At 39.9% G+C, this 20,588-nt stretch overlaps 7 protein-coding genes across 7 annotated transcripts; 1 reads left to right on the top strand and 6 right to left on the bottom strand. All coding sequences in view use genetic code 12, as the record gives it.

Moving 5' to 3' along the window:
- Positions 1-446: 446 nt before the first annotated feature.
- On the bottom strand, positions 447-3,461 carry DASC09_059210 (C-1-tetrahydrofolate synthase; the record flags this gene model as incomplete). Its single annotated transcript, XM_064999505.1, has 1 exon — positions 447-3,461. One exon carries the CDS (start codon positions 3,459-3,461, stop codon positions 447-449), a length of 3,015 nt encoding a protein of 1,004 aa, XP_064855577.1.
- A 548-nt stretch (positions 3,462-4,009) lies between these two features.
- Positions 4,010-5,014, bottom strand: VRG4 (GDP-mannose transporter; the record flags this gene model as incomplete). Its single annotated transcript, XM_064999504.1, has 1 exon — positions 4,010-5,014. One exon carries the CDS (start codon positions 5,012-5,014, stop codon positions 4,010-4,012), a length of 1,005 nt encoding a protein of 334 aa, XP_064855576.1.
- Positions 5,015-5,566: 552 nt separating this feature from the next.
- DASC09_059190 (NAD(+) diphosphatase) lies at positions 5,567-6,790 on the bottom strand (the record flags this gene model as incomplete). The annotated part of the gene is made up of 1 exon (XM_064999503.1): positions 5,567-6,790. The coding sequence occupies one exon, from the start codon at positions 6,788-6,790 to the stop codon at positions 5,567-5,569; it is 1,224 nt and encodes a 407-aa protein (XP_064855575.1).
- A 221-nt stretch (positions 6,791-7,011) lies between these two features.
- On the bottom strand, positions 7,012-8,115 carry PGC1 (phosphatidylglycerol phospholipase; the record flags this gene model as incomplete). The annotated part of the gene is made up of 1 exon (XM_064999502.1): positions 7,012-8,115. The coding sequence occupies one exon, from the start codon at positions 8,113-8,115 to the stop codon at positions 7,012-7,014; it is 1,104 nt and encodes a 367-aa protein (XP_064855574.1).
- A 949-nt stretch (positions 8,116-9,064) lies between these two features.
- PMC1 (calcium-transporting ATPase PMC1) lies at positions 9,065-12,766 on the bottom strand (the record flags this gene model as incomplete). Its single annotated transcript, XM_064999501.1, has 1 exon — positions 9,065-12,766. One exon carries the CDS (start codon positions 12,764-12,766, stop codon positions 9,065-9,067), a length of 3,702 nt encoding a protein of 1,233 aa, XP_064855573.1.
- A 1,958-nt stretch (positions 12,767-14,724) lies between these two features.
- Positions 14,725-17,778, bottom strand: ALA1 (alanine--tRNA ligase; the record flags this gene model as incomplete). The annotated part of the gene is made up of 1 exon (XM_064999500.1): positions 14,725-17,778. One exon carries the CDS (start codon positions 17,776-17,778, stop codon positions 14,725-14,727), a length of 3,054 nt encoding a protein of 1,017 aa, XP_064855572.1.
- Positions 17,779-18,202: 424 nt separating this feature from the next.
- Positions 18,203-20,062, top strand: DASC09_059150 (putative asparagine synthase; the record flags this gene model as incomplete). The annotated part of the gene is made up of 1 exon (XM_064999499.1): positions 18,203-20,062. The coding sequence occupies one exon, from the start codon at positions 18,203-18,205 to the stop codon at positions 20,060-20,062; it is 1,860 nt and encodes a 619-aa protein (XP_064855571.1).
- Positions 20,063-20,588: the final 526 nt, after the last annotated feature.

The raw sequence follows: 20,588 nt of genomic DNA, 5'->3' as shown, positions 1-20,588 counted from the left end.
ACAATAACGGTACCGCGTAGACCTACTGTTTATGCTTATCAAATGGTTCCGCCACCTGACAAAGACAATAGTCTATTAAACGAAATAATTACACAAGAAAATAATCCTCGAGGTTGAAAAAACTCACCGCAAAAGAAAACTATCAGTCCTTCAGGAGAGGGAGAGTATGGGGCTGATCAGAAACCGCATTCATACAACTGATCAACTTCCTACAGTGAAGCACTTGTATTTTGGCATTACGTTTAGGAGAACTACACAATAATAATACTTTTCAAACATAAATGCAAGTGTCAATGTGGAAATAACATTGATCACTAATGATCTATTATCTATAAATGAAATAATAACGAGATAATAACAAAATCAGAGGCGAGAGAAGAAAAAAAAAAAAAAAAAACAAGTTCAGGAATATAGTCGATAAATAATTCTATCTTAAAAAAATGGTCTTAAAATAACCCATCAATTTCACCAGTTTCTTCATCCACTTCGACATTCATGAAACCAGAATGAGTTGGCAACCCTGGAATAGTCATGATCTTACCGGCCAACGCGTACAAGTAACCAGCACCAACACTAGCCTTGATTTCTCTGATTGGAATCTTGAAACCAGATGGGACACCCTTCAAGGCTGGGTCATGCGACAAAGAATACTGGGTCTTGGCAATACAGATTGGCAATTTGTTCAAGTTGTTAGATTCGAACGATTTGATTTGTTCTTTAGCCAATTCGGACAATTCAATACCATCAGCACCGTACATTTCCTTGGAAATGGTTTCCAATTTTTCAGCAATCGATGGGTTGGAAGCATCGTATAAGAAGTTAACCTTTTCATGAGCAGTTTCCACACTATCAGCAATCTTAACAACAGACTCAGCCAACTTAATAGCACCTTTTCCACCTTCTTCCCAATGGTTTGATTCGACGGCATCAGCGGCACCAGCTTCAAGAGCCTTTTGCTTAATAACCGCAATTTCTTCTGGAGTATCGGTATTGAACTGGTTAATAGCAACGACAACTGGACTTCCGAAAGACTTAGCATTACTGATTTGTTTAGCCAAGTTTTCACATCCTTTAGCCACCAAATCCAAGTTTTGGGTTTGATATTCCATTGGCAATGTTTGACCTGGTTTAACATCTGGTCCACCACCGTGCAACTTCAAGGCTCTGGTGGTGGCGACAATGACCACAACATTAGGTTTCAAACCGGAAGATCTACACTTGATGTTGAAGAAACGCTCACCACCCATGGTGAAATCGAAACCGGCTTCAGTGACAACGTAACCCTTTTCTGGAATGTATTTATTGTAGGATTCGTTAGGGTCGGTACCTTCTGGCAACAAAGAGCCCAATTCTTTCTTGACGACATCCATGTGTTTTGGAGTACCCAACAACTTCAATGCCAATTTATCAGCAATTACCGAAGAAGCTCCAATGGAGATGTTGGCGAATGGACCGGCGTGGACCAAGACTGGTTGACCTTCCAAAGTTTGCATCAAGGTTGGCTTGATGGCGTCTTTAAGTAATGCGGTAATGGCACCCCCACAACCAATATCATCACAGGTGATTGGCTCATTGTTAGTGTTCATGGCCACGACAATTCTACCGACTCTAGATCTCAAATCTTTTAAGTCATTAGATAAAGCCAAGATAGCCATTAATTCTGAAGCGACGGTAATGTCGAACCCAGTCTTTCTGTTGAAATTCTTTTCAGTGGCGGCTTGACCAATGGTGACTTCTCTAACAAATCTATCATTGACATCGACAACTCTCTTGATGGAAACGGTATCTGGATTGATGTTCAATCTGGCAAACTTGGAGATTTCTTCTGCAGTCAAGTCATCAGGGTTGGTCTTGTTAATACCCAATTTCTTCAATCTCAACAACATTGACTTAGTGAAGCTTCTGCCACCCTTCTTCTTTGGGACCAATCTGTTATAGAAGGTCTTATCGCTCTTTTGGGTCATTTCATGGAAAATTCTGGTATCGATAGCAGCAGCCAATAAGTTATTAGCGGCACCGATAGCATGGATATCACCGGTCAAATGCATGTTGAATTCATCCATAGGAATAACTTGAGAATAACCACCTCCGGCAGCGCCACCCTTGACCCCGAAAGTTGGACCCATGGAAGGTTGTCTGACATTGGCAATAGTTGGTTTATTCAAATGAGCACCCAACGCTTGGACAAGACCAATGGTAGTGGTGGATTTACCTTCACCCAAAGGAGTTGGGGTAATACCAGCGACAAGAATGTAGTGACCATCTACACGCTGGTCTGCCAATCTCTTGTAAACGTCGAGAGAAACTTTTCCCTTGTAAGCACCGTATTGCTCGAATTCGGATTCCTTGATTCCTAAATCACGAGCGACATTGGTGATGTTTCTAGGATGTTGGGCTCTGGAGATATCGATATCTGAAGGGACTGGTTTGATCAAATGCAAAGGTAACTTGCTCGAAGTGACTGGGTGGAATTTGTTCATTTCTTGGGCTTTGGCACCTTTCAAAACGTTGGAGATCAACATGGCCACGGTCATTGGGCCAACCCCACCAGGAACTGGGGTGATTAATTTAGCAACGTGTTTAGCGCTTTCGAAATCGACATCACCAACCAATTTTTGACCGGATTTTTTAGTGGCATCAGGGATATAGTTGATACCAACGTCAATAACAATAGCTCCTGGTTTCAACCATTCACCTTTGACGAAATTAGGTTTTCCCAAGGCAGCAATGACGACGTCTGAACGAGAGATAATGTCTTCGACGTTCTTGGTTTTAGAATGACAAAGGGTGACGGTAGCGTTCATTCTGTTCAACAATGAGAACACTGGGGTACCAACAATGTCAGATCTTCCAATGACCACTGCGGATTTACCCTTCAAATCCAAGTTGCTGGCTTTCAATAATTCAATAATACCATTTGGGGTGCATGGGATAAAAGTAGGAGAGCCGGCTCTTTTGTACAATTCTCCGACGTTGTATCTATTGAAACCATCAACATCCTTGGAGTCGCTGACAGAGTTAGTGATACGGGCTTCGTCAAGGTGTTTTGGTAATGGTAATTGGACCAAAATCCCGTGGACGTTGATATCATTGTTCAATTGGTTGATTTTGAAAAGCAAATCGTTTTCAGAAATGTCACCAGGCAACTTGATCAAAGATGAGTTAATCTTCGATTCTTTAGCGGCCTTCAACTTCATTCTAACGTAGGTTGAGGAATCAGGCTTATCACCGACTTGGATAATGGCCAAGTTTGGTTGGAAACTTGGGTTGACGGCCTGGATCTTGGTGACTTCATTAGCGGCTTGGACCTTTATTTTCTTAGCCAATTCTTTACCAGACAAGATTTCTGCTTGAAGGTTAGGTCTGTTAGTGGCAAACCCTTGGCGAAGGGCTCTGGTGGCCACGGCTTGCAACCTCGAACTCAAGGCTGGCTTGTTCAAGGTTCTCGAAACTCTCAACATTATTGAAAGATATTGACTCAGATCTGTGCGAGTGACTAAACAGACTTTCTTCTTCTTTGTCAACAAAAAAAAACAGCGAATAATAGATTCGAGTGGATTAACAACAAAAGGGAGAAAACCTTTGAAATAATATATCAGTAAATATCTCTAATGAAGTGGAATAACAACGAAAATTTTTGTGGTTTTTTTTTTTTTACCCTCGGAGTCATAGATGAGGTGCGTGAAAAAATCACCTCAATCAACAAATACATCATCAAAGCGCAACCGGCGAGACATAATATAAACAGTGTATATTTTGATCAAAAAAAATTGTGAGGCCCACTAAAATACATAAATTCAAACCTTTGAATCATTGGACGATTCTAGATCATCCAAAATGGTAACAAATTAAAAGGTAGCAATTTCCGAAGAGTCAGAAAAAAAAAATAGAAAGAAAATAAAAGAAAACTAGCAGAGAAATCGCCGAGTAAATTTGGCAAGGGGGAGGAGGAAATGGTAGTGGTGGTGGTGGTGGTTGTGGGGAGGATAATAGCTATTGTTAAAGCCTCTTAATTTTTGTTAGTAGTTGGCAAGGCTTGGTGAGATTCTTCTTCCTTTTGCTTCTTCTTGGCAACAGCGTACACTAAACCAGCAGCAAAACCAATGAAGATGGAGATAACTGACATGAAGTTGACAGAGGCATCAAAGAAAATCAACCCAGACAAGGCGATTGGCAACTTGTTCAAAGCACCAACCATGGAGTAAGTGGTGGAAGAAGTGACTCTGATACACCAACCGGAACAATAAGAAATACCAACAGAAGCGGCACCGGAGAACACCATCAAGAATATCACCAAGTTGGCAGTTTGTGGTGGGAAGTTTCTGGCAATGTTAGCTGGGGACCAGTCTTCCAAGACAAAAGTAGCGATCAAGGCAATTGGAATAGACAACAAGTTGTTGTAGAACATGGTGTCGAAATCCTTGAAGTTGGTCTTCTTGATTCTAACTCTCATGTATAAAACAAACGCAGCAGAGGCAAAACAGTTCAAGAACATCCAGAAGTAACCGAGGTTAAGGCCGAAAACGGTCATTTCTTCTGAGCCAGATGAGGATTTCTTGTCATCACCCATAGCAGCAACTAACGAAGAGGCAACCATCAACATAAAAGAGGACAAGGCCATGTTGGTGACTTTACCACCAAACCATAACACTTCACCATAAGCAATCAAAATAATTGTCAAGTTCTTGAAGATGGTGTAAACTGGGATGGCCAAGTATTGCAAGGCTTTGAAAGAGGTGTAAAGCATAACAACCAACAAGATGGAAATTGGAGACCAGTACTTGGCTTCTTCTTTGGTGACCGGTCTGTACTTGGCGACACCCAAAGATTTCAAAATAACAAGGGTAAGAATACACACGGAAGCTTGGACGGTCAACAACAAGAAGTTCAAGTTGAAGTCAGGATTACCAGAGACCACATACTTGTTAGTGCAGGTCATCAAAATGGACGAGAGACAGTACGCAAGAATGGACACTGGACCATTGTTGACGATAGAAGAGGTTAAGATGGCCATAATGATATATCAAGAGATTGATTACTTTTGATTAATGATGGTTGGAGTGGAAAGAAACGCGTCTGTTCTTTTGTTGGCGAAGTGAACAGGAAATCAGAAACGGAGAAAAAAAAGGGGGGCTCAATGTATATATATATTTGTAAATAAACTCCTTTATAATGGCAAGGATGAGCGGGTGAATTGAAGGAAATAGATGGGTAAAAAAAGAACCGGTGGATAGAAGGGTGTGTCTATGCTCTTCTTGTGGTCTAGGAAAATAGCCAAGTGATCTGGGGTGAGTTCAATGACGACTTGTCTTTTTGTTGTCAGATCACAAATTAAAAAATTCCACCGTGGAATTTTTGCCAGAAAAAAAAAAAAAAAAAAAAAATCATGTTTAATCAGGTGACAGTCACATGGCAGGACGATCCTGCTACGGGCACTTATCGGACATCCGATTATGTTATGTTGTACTATATTTATTCTCTATTTATATTGATATTTATACCATACTAATATCGTACTTCTAATATACCCATATAATATTACGCAAATGTTTGCAATGTCATCGTATCACAACTTGGTGAACCTCTTATTGACCACCGTGTCTATCAAAACGTGGGAAATCGCATTCTTTGGAGGCAACACCAACGGATAATTGTTATCCACCCCACCCGATTCTTGTTTGGCCAAAGCCTCCTTAACTTCCTCAAAATCAAACCATTTAGCGTCCCTCAACTCTGGATCATTACCCAAATCCACTAATTCATTCTTCCCATTGAATTCCACCACCCCTATACATCCAATCATCAAGTTAGCCGGGAATGGCCAAGGTTGGGAGTGTAAGACCATCACCTTGGAGCAGTGGACTCCGGTCTCTTCCCATATTTCCCTTGAGCAACAAGTTTCGATCGATTCTCCTGGTTCCATGAACCCGGCAATGCAAGTGTAGAATTTAGGGTTAGGGAATCTTAACCCATTACCAAGCAAGATCTTGTTATGTTGTAAATTGACCACCGCGATGATGCACACCGGATCGGTTCTTGGAAATTGAATATTCGAAACAGAAAGATTTTTCGACCCACATTCATAAATGTTTTTCACTTTCCCGGTTTTCTCATCGGTAGTAGAACTGATCAATTTCGAAGTACATTTCAATTTAGTGCCTGCTTGGATCTTGATGATTGGTGAAGCACATTGCGGGCAGAAATTCTGCTTACCTAACCAGTCAAGAAACATTTTACCATACGCCAACAACGATGATTCGTGATTCTTCATTTGCAAGATCTGGCTTCTATTATTAAGAATATCGAATTTGTACGAAGTTTGTTGCAAAACTTTGAAAAGGTCTAATTTGTAATCGTCGCCATTTTTCTCAACAAATGTAGGAGCGAATTTCGTAGTCAGCTCAGATACATCGATCATAAAACACGGGATCCCAGAATATTTCCCATCTTTGTATTCCATTGCTTTATCACTGTCATTTTCTGGCTCCATCAATCCTAAAAATACGATGTTTGGGAAAAATCGTAAGTCATACGATTGGTCTTTGTTCAACAAACTCCATTTGATCAAGTATTCATGGATTGTCTTATCAGCGCCGGCTTTGAACTTCAAGAGTTGAGGTACTGGAGATGGTGCCTTTTCTTCCAAAGGCTCGACTAGTGGGTAATTATCTTTCAAGAACAAAATGTTGGTGTTTTCGAAATTGATGGCTTGGATAATGAATTCCGCATCTTCACGAAGAAATGACACTCTGTTGATGGTCTCATGAGCGAAAAAAATATCGTCGCTCATGGTGGATTTATATTCTGAATGATCGATCTCAATAAAAGGTATTTAAATATGAAGAAGGTTTTGCTAAAGAAATGACACACCGCTTTCCGTTTTTCCCCAATTTGCAATTTCGTGGGGGTGTGGGACATACATACATTTTACCCCTGATATTTAAAATAAACTACGATGAAATAACAATACTTAATTTATTCATTTGTTTGTGTATTATTTTCTACTGTGGTTTATACCAACCCAACCGCTTTATTGAAATCAAAAAGAAGTTTGCCAACATTCCATCTCCACAAAACGTTGACTTCTTGGAGTTTCCACGAGAAGATAAACAAGCAAAGTTTATACAACCTAAGAAATAGCATCCGTCTAATCGCCAATTTTGTAAAGAACCACGGTCTTAACTTGTACAACATCGCAAGCTTAGATTTGAAATATTCCAACCGTCTTTGATCATCATCCACTGGTTCAGGGGCCACATCGGATAACACCTTGACTTTTTCCGCAAGGATATCGGGGTTATCACCAATGATTCCCGCGATGAACGGGAAATTCAAACACCAATCCATATCGGCACTGTTGTTGACGGTCCACACATAAAACTTGACTTTTTGAGGCACCACGTAGTTCAAAAAGAAATACTTCAACGGCGAAACAGCAGCGTGGTTCTTTTGGTATAATCCCATCGATCCAATATTCTTAAATAAGCCTTTATCCCAAGTTGCAACATGCAATAGTGAAATCCCTTTGAGTTGGTCTTTTGGATCTTGCTGATCGCTAACTTTTAAAATCTTGAGGGCTTCTCCAATACTAAATGTAATAATCGCCTTTTCAAAATTTTCAAACAAGTGATGGTCCACCGTGTACGAATATTGTGGCAAATTCCACAACCCAATGATCAACTTCGATCCCCAAAACTTCAACTTCTCATCATCGGTCTGACAACCCTGTGGCTCAGTGTCGAGTAATTGTTGTTGTAAAATACTCAAGATCTCCATACGATTGAACCGTTTAATGTCAAACATTAATTTCAACCCATGATTCTCTGGTTTTTGTATCCAGTTCAAAAGATTGGCCAAACTTGGCATCGACTCGTGCGGTTCTTTCAAAGTTCTTAATTGCATCACCTCGGCAAATGTGGAATTATGGATATTGACAGATTTATCAAAGACCCTGTCGGTGGTGGAATCATGACAAATGACAATCTGGTTGTCCTTGGTCAATTGCAAGTCCAATTCGATGGTGGTGGCACCGGCGTTCCTGGCTTGCGTGAAGGCGAGCAAGGTATTTTCCGGATATAATCGTTTAAATCCCCTATGGGCGATAACTTCAGGCATGTTGTGATAACCGTTGAGATGAATATATATGTACAGAGAAAAAAGAAGAAGAGGAAATATAATCTGATCGATGGTTAGTTATATATCCACAATAGATTATTAATTTATAGGATATTCGGATTTGGGTAGTTAACGCCGGACTTAAATGCGGTAGCTCACGTGGGTGGAAGGATGAGCAGCCGCATAATAAGTCCAATGGAATCACCGCATTTTTGTTTTCGCTCATATATCACAATGCCATGGAGGGTGGTAATAATCAACTCTGGGTGGTGAGGGTCCACAGCAGCAAGAAACTAGTGTAACATCCAACGACATTATACCCCATTAGTGAATGGGAAATGTTGTCTCAGTTCGACTATGTAATTTCAACTACTTGCTCCACCAAAATGTGTCTTGTAAATCCTACAGTTCTTGTTTTGTTTTTGTTTTTGTTTTTGTTTTTACAACACTGGTGAAGGGAATTAAGCAAATACCGTAATCTTCCGAGGGTTCTCATACTTACTGTTGCACTAACCACCCACTTTAAGTTCACATGGGGTAACTTCCAACATGCACAATCTGCCTGCCCTCCACCCATAAATGGAATAATAACCACCACCCCAGTCACTACTACAAAAATAATGATATTGTAATTTTTCTCTTTAGAAAGCATGAGAATGATTGATATTAAAAAAGAGCACGATAACGAAGAAGAAATCTAACTTAACTAAACAAAAGCGAAAAAAAAAAAAAAATATTAAATAAGAAAAATTTTTTGGAGAGCTTCTTCTTTCCCTCCAGATAAAAGATAGATCACACAGTGAAGAGACAGTGAATCGAAAATTAACAAATTGAATTAAAAAACCAAAAGATTGGTCTAGCATAGAGTTCCTTGGATGGATATATCAGAACGTACTAATAGCGAATTGAAGAAAAAAAAAATTAAAAATCAAAAAAAGAGAACAATATATCAATTTGCTCTTTCTGACCCACTATTTTCGTCTAGTGTTGTCGAATCCTCATGGCCACTACTGGTACCACTGATTCCATCCTTGCCTTTATCTATGCTAGCACCAACTGATTCATTAATCGCTTCATGTTCGGTGTCTGCCTCATCTTCAGAAACCACTCCTCTTTCATTTCCTGGTCTAGACTTTGATTTTCTGATAAAGCCAAAGCTCGCAATATAAACCAACCATTGGAATGCCTTGGTTGGGAAACATTTGAGTACCCATTCATCAGGTATGAGTCTAATCAATATACCACATGGGAAACTCAACAACCCACAAATGATCGCCGTACCCCACATTGCACCAGTTTGGTGCGCAACACTAAACGCAGCACCACCAACAAACATAATCAAAATCTGGAATCCCATAATTATAAGCATGATTGAGATAAAGTACCAATTACGGAACAAGTGAGCAAAGAAGTTCAAATTTCTCATAGTGAAGCGTCCTCTCACGGTAGTAATGCCATCACCTTCATCAAGTTTACGCGACACAAACATGCAGAAAATTTGCAACCACACAAAAGCATTGAAGGTCATTGCTGACAATTGAGTTTTCTGATGACCATTTATTTTTTGGTCCCCAAAAAAGATTTGTTTGCCAGCAAAATTCAACACAAAAGTAATCACCAATTGCATCATGGATTGACCCATAATCATCTTCCACATCGCAACACTGATTAACGGTGTCTTGGTCCCATTTGGTCTGGATTTCAAAATATCTTTATCAGGTTTATCAGTTGCTAATGCCAAAGCAGCCAAGGTATCCATAATCAAATTAACCCATAATAATTGAACTGCAGTCAAAACACTCTTACCATCAGAACTGGCAACCGCGGATACAAAAGTCAACACAACAGCAGTCACATTAACAGTCAATTGGAATTGAATGAATTTTTTGATCGAAACAGAAACACATCTACCCCATTTAATGGCTTGAACAATAGCACTGAAGTTATCAGTCATCAAAATGATATCAGAAGCTTCACGGGCAACATCAGTACCACTGATACCCATAGAGAACCCGACGTTAGCCAACTTCAATGCAGGAGCATCGTTAGTACCGTCACCTGTGACAGCCACCACTTCACCCATAGCTTTCAATTCCCTCACAAGAATTCTCTTATCTTCAGGAGATGATCTGGCCAAAACCCTTAAACCAGGAATAACCTTTCTCATTTGTGACTGGGAAAGTTTTCTAAACACTGGACCTTCCATACAAACATCGGCATTGTCCAATTCAGCAGGGCGAATAATACCACAACCAAGGGCAATCGATTTACCGGTAATCAAGTTATCACCAGTAACCATTCTAACGCAAACTCCAGCATCTTGACAGGCGACCACTGCTTCGGAAACACCTTCACGCAAAGGATCTTGGATCCCCACGATGCTGTCAATGACTAAGCCTGGAGTGCTTTTCAAATCAGGAGCATTGGCAGAGTTCAAACTTTCAAAAAAGTTATCAATCGCTTCACCACCCTTAGTGCCCCACAATCCAAGTTTTTTCAAATAATCTTCATCGACGTCCAATTCCAAATGACAAAGCACAATAGATCTCAATGCCCCCTTAGCATAAGTATTAATTTTTTGGTCCACAAATTCCCTAGTTTCTGAGGAAAGTGCAGTCTTTCCACCTTGAGAGTTAGATATATGAGAGGATTGCTTGGAAAGAATTTCAGCAGCACCTTTGATAAATAAAGTGTATCTTGATTGGGAGGTGTACTTAGCGTAGGCAGATTCAGTAGAAGATTTAGATTGGTTTTTCACAACTACCCCTGACCACTTTCTTCTACTTTCAAATGGTATAAACCCGACAACTTTTTCAACTCCGAGCAAACCAGTTTGTTTTCTCAATTCTGCGACATTACCAGATTCTTCAGCAGTACCCATACCAAAAAGTTGGCTGCAAAGAATTAAAAGGGCAACTTCGGTTTTTGATCCAACGTATGGCTCAGGAGCCCTTTTTGGAATAGTAGGCTTTTTCTTGCCAAAAAAGCTTTTGGAGCACTCATTTTCTCTCAATGCTTCGGTTTCCGGATCTTCTGTTTCCTCATTAATAAAAGCGGTAGAGTTCAAAACACTGTTAACCATGAAGTTGTGAACCGACTCATTACCAACTTTTCCGTTGATGTCATCCATGACCACCAATGAATCATCTTGTTCGTGATTATCGTTCAACCCAGTATTGTTAAATTCTAAAGCATTATTGGATGAACCATCATCATTTTTAAAGCCGAAAAACCCTCTGATAACTCTCATTCTGTTTTCAGTTAAAGTCCCGGTTTTATCACTGCAGATTGCGGTAGCGCCACCCATAGTTTCACAACTTTTCAACACTCTAACCAAATTCATATCTTTAGCCATTCTGGTGGTGGCAAACGCCAATGCCAAAGTGACCGCCAATGGCAACCCTTCAGGAACCGCCACCACGACAATGGTGATCGAGACAATCAAAATATCCAAGAATTTCTCACCCTTTTGGGCCCCAGGAAGATGGGAGTACTTATGTGGCGAAGGAAGCAAGGCACAGAACCGAATGAAAAGCACGATAAAGAGAATGACTGCAGCAATCAAACCGTACTTGGAAATCCCGTTAGCAAGGCCATCAAGACGGGCTTGAAGTGGGGTGACTTCTGGTTCAGTTTTAAGTGACGCCATGGTTCTCCCATGGATGGAGTTTGGACCTACCGCAGTAACGAGGCAGTGGCCAACCCCGGACAACACTTTGGAGCCAGAAATGAAGAACGGGTCTTGAAGAGAGGAATTGGTGGCTAAATCGATGGAGGAGACATTCTTTGGGTTGGATTCTTGGTATAGCTCGAGGGCCGAGGCGATTGGGTATTTCTTAATGGTATTGGTTTCCCCAGTGAGGGCGGACTCATCACACTCGCATTCACCAGATATCATGATCCCGTCGGTGGGCACAATATCACCGGTTTCCACTCTGATAACATCGCCAACCACCAAGTCGTAGACCGAAACCACGGTTTCCTTGTGATCTCGTATGGCCACCACTTTCTTGTCCTCTTTTTTAGCGTTTAATTTAGCAAATTGACGTTCCTTTTGATAGTCGTTGACCGAACCAACAATAACAACAATAAAAATTGCGACAATGATGGCCACCCCTTCAACCCATTCGACTTTTGGTTTTTTCTTGCCTTCGTCATCGAATTCGTCGTCCTGGCCAAAAGTTTCATAAAGGCCAAGCGCCAAAGACACGATGGCGGCAACACTAAGCACGATCAACACTTTGTCTTGCATTGCTTCGTAAATGAGTTTGTATAAGGGCTTTGGCGGGGTGAAAGGGAGAACATTTTTGCCAAAATGCCTTGTCCGGTTGTGTAAAAGGTCTTTATCAGAGAAGTCCTCTGATGACAATCCTGACACAGGGTCGGTTTTGAGTTGGTGATAAAAGGATTGGAGTTGGTCTTTTGTCAGAACAGGATTGGTGAGGCCGATATTTTCCACTTGGATTTCATTGTCTGATGGTTGGTCATTGTTGTTGTTGGATGGGTTGTTGGAGACTAAGTCGTTAAATTTGTTCAAAGATTTGGGGTCATGGAAGTTTAGTTGGTCGATGGTGTAGTTGAAACCGGTTGATAAATGACGTCTTGTTCCAGTTAATATAGTTGACAACCTGGTATTTGCTCTAGTAGGCATCCTGTAAGGGATATGTTTTTGGATATAATTTGTTGAAGAATTTGGTGAAATGTTATGATTGTTAGCAGACGATGTGGATATGTGACATATATATACTGATAAAAGAACCCTTTGAAAAAAAAAAATTCCACTAAAAAGATCAGCCAGAATAATGGATATGAATTTATTGATAAAGAACCCTTTAAGAAAAAAAGAAATAAAAAAAAAAAAAAAAAAGGTAAAAAGTAGCAAGATCTGGTTGTTGTTGTTAGTGGAAAGAGGCAAAGCTGTGATGGTATGTATGGCAGTGCACGGTGCTGGGCAAGAGGCACACTTGCAAAATGAAAGAACCCTAGGATGATGACGGTGGTGGTGGTGGTGCAGCGGTGTATACGGAGCGAGAAGACAACCACATCTATGATAAGTGGAGGTATGGTTGGTATAGTTACGTGGTAGTGGTGGCAAGAATAACAGCGATATGTGTTCTATGGATGTAGCAGGAATTACTGTATCCTGTGGTTTACTGGGAACTTTACAGTTTTTCTGACCACCGGCCGCTAAACAATCGAGGTGTGTCTGCTCCGCCTCTTTTTTTTTTTTTTGTTTTTCTTTTCCTCTCCCAAATCTCTGGGCCTGTCGTTGCAGCACAGCCCACGGCAACCAAGAGGGCCATCGCTTCCAGTAGTTTTTGCAACCGCCTACGCTTGGCAAGCAACGCAACCTCACTTCTGCGCCAATGGTGGGCAATTTGATGATGATGATCGACTTTATCCCCGAATAGTTATCTCATTTCATTGATTGATAGATTGAGGGGAGGGGGGGGCTATCCTGTCCTTTCTTTTGGCGGTCATGTGCCCCGGGCGTGACTCCGAACAGAGGTGGCAGTGCCTCTTTATCTTCAACCATATGGTTCTGACATGCTATATATGTCATACTTCTACAAAAGCCTGATGATATATGTATAATTGTTAAGAATTTCAGGGGGGGAAGGCGAGGGATGGCACTAACACATGTTGGGAATCCATTCTATGAATGAAGCCTCGTGCGTGCCCATAACGAATTCTTTTTTTATCTTCTTTATGATACCATTTATTTTCTAGTGAAATCACTGGGTATTAACTTATACTATGCTATGTATTATATTGCATCACACATCGATAAAAACAGCCTTGTATATCTCGACCCCTGACAGGTAGATATGTTGTGAAACAGGGTCTTCTTGCTTCCCGTATTTGCATTTCCATAACCATAAAATCACGTGATATTGTCATTTATTTTGACACATCATTATTTCTAATTATATTTATATAGTTAACCCCAATCATGAGCCAATAATAGAGAATAGCATAGATGCTTCTTGAGGTGGTGGAAAAAAGAAGCTTGGTGGTAATGGGGCGCCTTGGGGTGCATTTAAAATTATGTGGTGTACTATCTTAGCAATTTCCAGTATAGTAGATCAAAGGATACAATGAGCACTCTCTAATTTAACCGGCTCTTCTCCTGGAATAAAATCTGGAGGGATGGGCCTGGAAACAGTCAGAAGCAGAATAATGATATTTTCCAACAAATGGGAACCAGTCGGTGAATGGTATCATTTTTGAGAGTTGAGTGAATTCCTATTTACCAGGAAACAACCTAATGATATGTATATAAATCATAGATAATGATACACATGTTACTGACTCATCTAGATACAAAAAAAAAAAAAAACCACATACATATAACAAACATATAACTAACAATTTAAATGCAAATATCTCAATATAAATATAAATATAATTCGGCAATCACTCAGTATAATAGTTACAAAAACAATTGCGTTATAAAAGGTGTTCTAAAGCACCAACATAAAAAAAAAAAATAGAAATTGCAATATTGTACAAGCATATCAGTGCGAAGAACTAGACTGTAGGAATCAAACAAAACGAGAAATTAAGCACCAGCAAAATTAATCCCGTGGAGGTATATATATACTAACCTCACAACTTTTCACTGAACAATTTGGAAAGTTCTTCAACAGCTTCATCAATGTGCCCAAATTCAGTACCCATACCTTGACAGGTGTTGCCTTTACCACCAGCTTTACCACCAATGTACTTGCTGACAACTCCAGCAGCTTCAGTAGCAACGACACCTTTAGCAATGGCTTCGTTAGAAATATAACAACCGTGGGCCAATTTACCTTCGGACTTGTCACCAAGAATCAAATAAAGTGATTTGTCCTTGTGTGACTTCTTGATAAATGTAATACATTCATTGATCAATTTGGCATTCGCGGATAAATCAAGGTATTTGACAAAGTAAGCATTCTCTGGAGCGGCAAAATGAGCCTTAACTTCATCAAGAACCTTCTTAGATTGCTCCTTTTGGATCTTCTTCAATTCATCCTTGTAAGCTTTGTCAATCTTGGCAAATTTGGTCTTCAAAGATTCCTTATCCAACATGGAAATTGAAAGCTTCTTGATTTCCACTCCCAATTCCTTGATCTTCTTTTCCTTGGCAGCACCAAATGACATTTTTTCCAAATCGGACAATTCTTCCTCGTATTTACCAGCAATCTTTTGGACTTCAAAAGCCTTTTCACCAGAAACCACAACCATACGACGAATACCCTTGGCAATACCACTTTCTTCAATCACCACCATTTGCTTGATCACCTTGGTGCTGTTGACATGGGTACCCCCACAGAATTCCACAGAGTATTTGCTCCATTCAGGGTTTTCTGGATTGGCAAGCAATTCATCAACTGGAACCCCAATGGAAACAACACGAACTGGGTTAGGATAAGTTTCACCGAAAACAGCTCTTAAACCAGAGATTTTTTGAGCCAAGTCCAATTGAACATCCTTATAATACACCACATTATCGGCTTCAATGTATGCATTGACAATCTTTTCAACTTTAGCAATTTCGTCCAAAGTCAAACCTTTATTGTGAGAGAAATCAAATCTCAATTTTTCTGGGGTAACAAGAGAACCCTTTTGGTCGATACCATCTCCGAGAACTTCTCTAAGACCATAGTTAAGAACGTGAGTACCGGTGTGGTTGTTCTTGATTGGCAATCTTCTTGAATCGTCAAAAGTGGCAGTGGCTGGAGCTTCAAGCTTGATAGAACCTTTAACGAGCTTACCAGTGTGCAAAACATAACCACCATAAAGCTGGACATTAGAAACTTCAAATTCGAATTCTGGGGAACTGATCACACCAGTATCGTATTCTTGACCACCAGATTCCGCATAGAATGAAGTCTTATCCAAAACAACACCCAATTCCATACCTTCGTCAGCAGCAGAGTCCAAAAATTCAGAACCGTTGTAAATAGCTAATACTTTAGCATCAACTCCGTTGGTGGTGTACTTGAAAGAGTCATTAGTCTTGGCAACATCAGCCTCTTTATGAAGTTTGTCGATGGCATAGACATCTAACTTGATCATTTCTTTCTTGTTACCAGCACCACCAGCCTTAGAAGCTTCATAAGATTCTTTCTTGGCCTTTTCGAAACCAGTTTCATCGATTTTCAAGCCAGCTTCTTCAGCCATCAATTGGGTCAAATCAACTGGGAAACCATAAGTATCATAAAGTCTCCAAACGTCCTTACCATTCAAAGTCTTAGATTCGGTTTTCAAAGCAGCAGTAGCGTAAGTTTCAAACAACTTTTCACCACGGTCCAAAGTTTTAGCGAATGAAAGTTCTTCATCGTTCAAGATTTCAATAATGGTCTTTTCATTTTTCTTCAATTCTGGGAAAATTTCGTTCATTTGTTCCATCAAGGTTGGGAACAACAAACTGAAGAATGGCTTTTCACCAATTGGGTAACCCATGTATTTTCTGGCGTAACGAGCACCTCTTCTAAGAATACGTCTCAAGACATAACCTCTACCTTCGTTGTTTGGAACACCACCGTCAGAAATAGCAAAGGCCAAAGTACGAACATGGTCAGCCAACACACGGTAAGCAGTGTCAATACCATCCTTGTCTTCTTCAGCAAATTTCCCGGCGTAGGATCTGACCCCGGTTAATTCTTGGATTTTTTCAAATAATGGGATGAAAACATCGGTATCGTAATTGGATCTAACATCTTGAAGAACACTGACCAATCTTTCAAAACCCATACCGGTGTCAATATGTTTGGCTGGTAATGGACGCAATTCAGTAGCAGAGACTCTGTTGAATTGAATAAACACAATGTTCCAAATTTCCAACACATCCGGATCATCCATGTTAACCAAGCTGGCAGCGTTACGGCCACCAATTCTATCGTAGTGAATTTCAGAACATGGACCACATGGACCTTGGTCACCCATTTCCCAGAAGTTGTCCTGGGTGTTACCTGGCAAAATATGATCTTCCTTCACTCCGACCTTTTCCCACACTTTCTTGGCTTCTAAATCTGGAGCCAATCCCAATTTTTCGTCACCACCAAAGTAAGTCACGTAAAGACGGTCTGGATCCAACCCGTAAACTTTAGTCAACAAGTTCCAGGCATATGGAACAGCATCATCTTTGAAGTAGTCACCAAAGGACCAGTTACCCAACATTTCAAAGAAAGTGTGATGGTAAGAGTCCTTACCAACATCTTCTAAATCGTTATGCTTACCACCGGCTCTGATACATTTTTGAGAATTAACGGCTCTTTTCAAAGTGTAGAAAGAAGATGATGGGTCGACGGTACCCAAAAAGATTGGCTTGTATTGATTCATCCCAGCGTTGGCAAAAAGTAAAGTTGGGTCATCGAATGGCACCACAGGAGAAGATTTCACAAAGTTATGTTGAAGCTTATCTTCAAAATACTTAAGGAAAGTGTTTCTGACAGTAGTAGCATTCCATTTGGAGGCCAACTCACTAGTAGAAGGTTTTTCAGAACTCATAGTGGCAAAAAATCTTGGATTCACAGGTAACCTTGTGTTCTTTGGCAGCAGCAATCCTTTTAGGACTTCAGATTGTAAATAGCGATTACTAATAGTACTTTGTAATGCAAAAGACTTGGTAATTGTAGCAAGAGTGTTGTAACTTTTGAACAATAACAAAGTCATACACAAATTAACAAAAAGAAAGTCTAATCACGGAACAAATTGCAAATTATTATGAAATGGGCAATTATCCAGTGACAGTAAAAATGGAATTGTTTTTTTTTCCTCCCACTTTTTTTTTTCTTATCTGACGATTTGTTCAAAAAAGAAAATCGAGTGGTTTATATGATGAGTAATAAAAGGTCGTGGAACACACTCATTACCAATTCAGGATGCCTGTTATCTCCAATTCCCCAAAAATTTGTGGGTATGAAAAAAAAAGAAAAAAATTTTAGAGGGTGTATGCTGGAGATAGCAGGGGGTGTTGTGGTTATGTGCCCATGGGAGATGAATAAGCTAAATAATTTCTCCATGATTTGGATGGATATCCTATTATCGAAGTGATAGGCACAAGGAGTTCATTATTGTTGTTTTTGGGACTCATAGAATGTGCGGTATATTATTCCATGCCACTAGATCTTCAGGCACTATTGATGCTAAACACATTGAAATTTCCAATGAAAAGCTGATATCTGAAATAATCACCAATGATTTAGCCCACGATATTGGAATAGCAGTTGCTGAAAATGAGACCCAAACTGGTACGGTCAAAGCTTGTTCAATAGCACAAAATGCTGGTGAGATCTTTGAATGTGTCGATGATAACAAAATTTTCAAATCTTTGGTCCCAAAGATCTTGGCTAGAGGTCCGAACTATGCATCATTAATGACCCATTCAATATCCTCGCCATCGTCATCCATCAATCTTCGGATGTTTTCTCTGGTTTTGTCACTTAGAGCTCCATTCACTTCACAGCCTATTAGTGATTCCAGATACATTTTGCAATTTAATGGCGAGCTATATAACGAGGACCTTCTTGAGAATAATGTTTGTAACCACAATGATACATCATATTATTCCTCTAAATTGGCAGAAACATTAGGAACAGAGGAAGAGGTCATCAAGGTGATTCGGTTAATCAAGGGGGAATTTTCATATGTTGTGGTCGATAAAGTGGAAAACAAAGTCTATTTTGGAAAAGATTCTGTGGGGAGAAGGTCTTTATTCCACAGAATTGAAGATGGTGAACTATACGTTTCTTCAATTTACCCACACGGTGAATCAGATTGGAAGGACTGCGAGGCAGGGATAATTTATGTATTAAATTTAAACACTGCTGATTGGAATCATCTTGCGGAAACGCCAAGATCAATTATCGAAGTGACGAAGACTGTTAGTACTGGGCCTGAATCTAAGACTCAAGATGATATAGATTATGTTGCGGGATTCTTGGAAGTCTTCAGAAAATCAATTAAGGATCGGATGATGACCATTGAACCATTTCATTTCAAAGATTTAGGCAATGAGTATGTTCCACCATGTGATTTGACAAATGCAATCTATGATCAAGAAAATCTGAGTGTGGAATGCACCAACGCTCAATTTGGGATTTTATTTTCTGGGGGGATTGATTGTACGTTGATTGCTGGGATTTGTGGTGAACTTCTTACAAAATCATGTGAATCAACTTCCCCTAAACCAACCATTGACTTGCTTAATGTCTCGTTTAACAACAGACGTACAAATCTTTCATATGACGCCACGCCAGATCGGAAACTCGGATTGAGGTCTTACAAATCACTTCAGGAAATGTTTCCTAATGTGAAGTACAATTTCGTGGAAGTTAATGTTAGTTATGAGGAATATTTGAAAGGTAAAGAGCGGGTTAAGAAATTGATGTGGCCATGCAACACCGAAATGGACCTTAGTATTGCAATCGCATTTTATTTTGCTCTGAGAGGCTGGGGAGTGGTGGCAACGGAAAATGAAGGAGATTCTGGGGCACAACAAATGAAAACTTACAGTAATTGCAAAGTGTTGTTTAGTGGTCTTGGGGCGGATGAATTGTTTGGAGGATATTCGAGGCACGAACGGATGTTTCAAGAAGGAAAAGACTGGGTTGAAACTCCTGAGCGATATGAACAGTTGGCAAAAGAATTACAAAAAGACATTGATGGGATCTGGCAACGTAATTTGAGCCGAGATGACCAAGTGATGAGTTGCTGGGGTAAAGAGTTGCGTTATCCTTTCCTCAGTGAGGAAGTTGTAAAATACGGTTGCGAGGTTGTGCCGTTGAAATGGAAAGTTGGAGATCGCATCAAGAAGAGAATTTTGCGGGAAACCGCCAGTTGTGTTGGGATGGAGTTTATTAGAGATGAAGGGAAAAGAGCAATTCAATTCGGGGCCAAAAGCGCAAAGATGGAGATGGGACAGGGAAGAACCAAAGGTCATGATCGTTTAGGCTAATGGCCCAAAAAAGAAAAAACAATTATACTGTAATATATTAAATTGAATACTCAGCATTTAGCATTTCAAAGAATATTTCTGCTTATAGATCAAGCTGTACATCTTTGTGTTGTGTGTAATTCTTTATGTGTGAGGCATTAGTCCTAGTAATTGGGTGGTCATTTAATAAGGTATGAACAATGCAAAATTTATTGGCATCTACATAGATAACGTAGAGCGAATATAACATTAGAAATTGCATCAATTACCCAAAACTTTGACTGTTCAGAAGATAAGCAAAGGATACGGATATTAGTGAAATCCACGCAAGAATCAGTTTGTTTTGAGTAAATTACCAAGTAAATTACCAAATAAGCGTGCCCAAGACAATCATGTAGAGACTAATTTTACGAAATAGCTTTGTTAAAACTGTAATTTTCTTCGCTTGAGAATGTAATTAGCGGCATCGAAAACTTTGACTATCGCCCTTAAATCAGCTCTAAATACGGCATCGGTTGCATTACATAAAGCATAATGAATGGATGCT

Source organism: Saccharomycopsis crataegensis (assembly GCF_037102585.1).
Source record: "Saccharomycopsis crataegensis DNA, jcf7180000000098, whole genome shotgun sequence".
NCBI classification, from domain to species: Eukaryota; Fungi; Ascomycota; class Saccharomycetes; order Ascoideales; family Saccharomycopsidaceae; genus Saccharomycopsis; species Saccharomycopsis crataegensis.
This window is presented reverse-complemented; position numbering and strand designations above follow the sequence as displayed.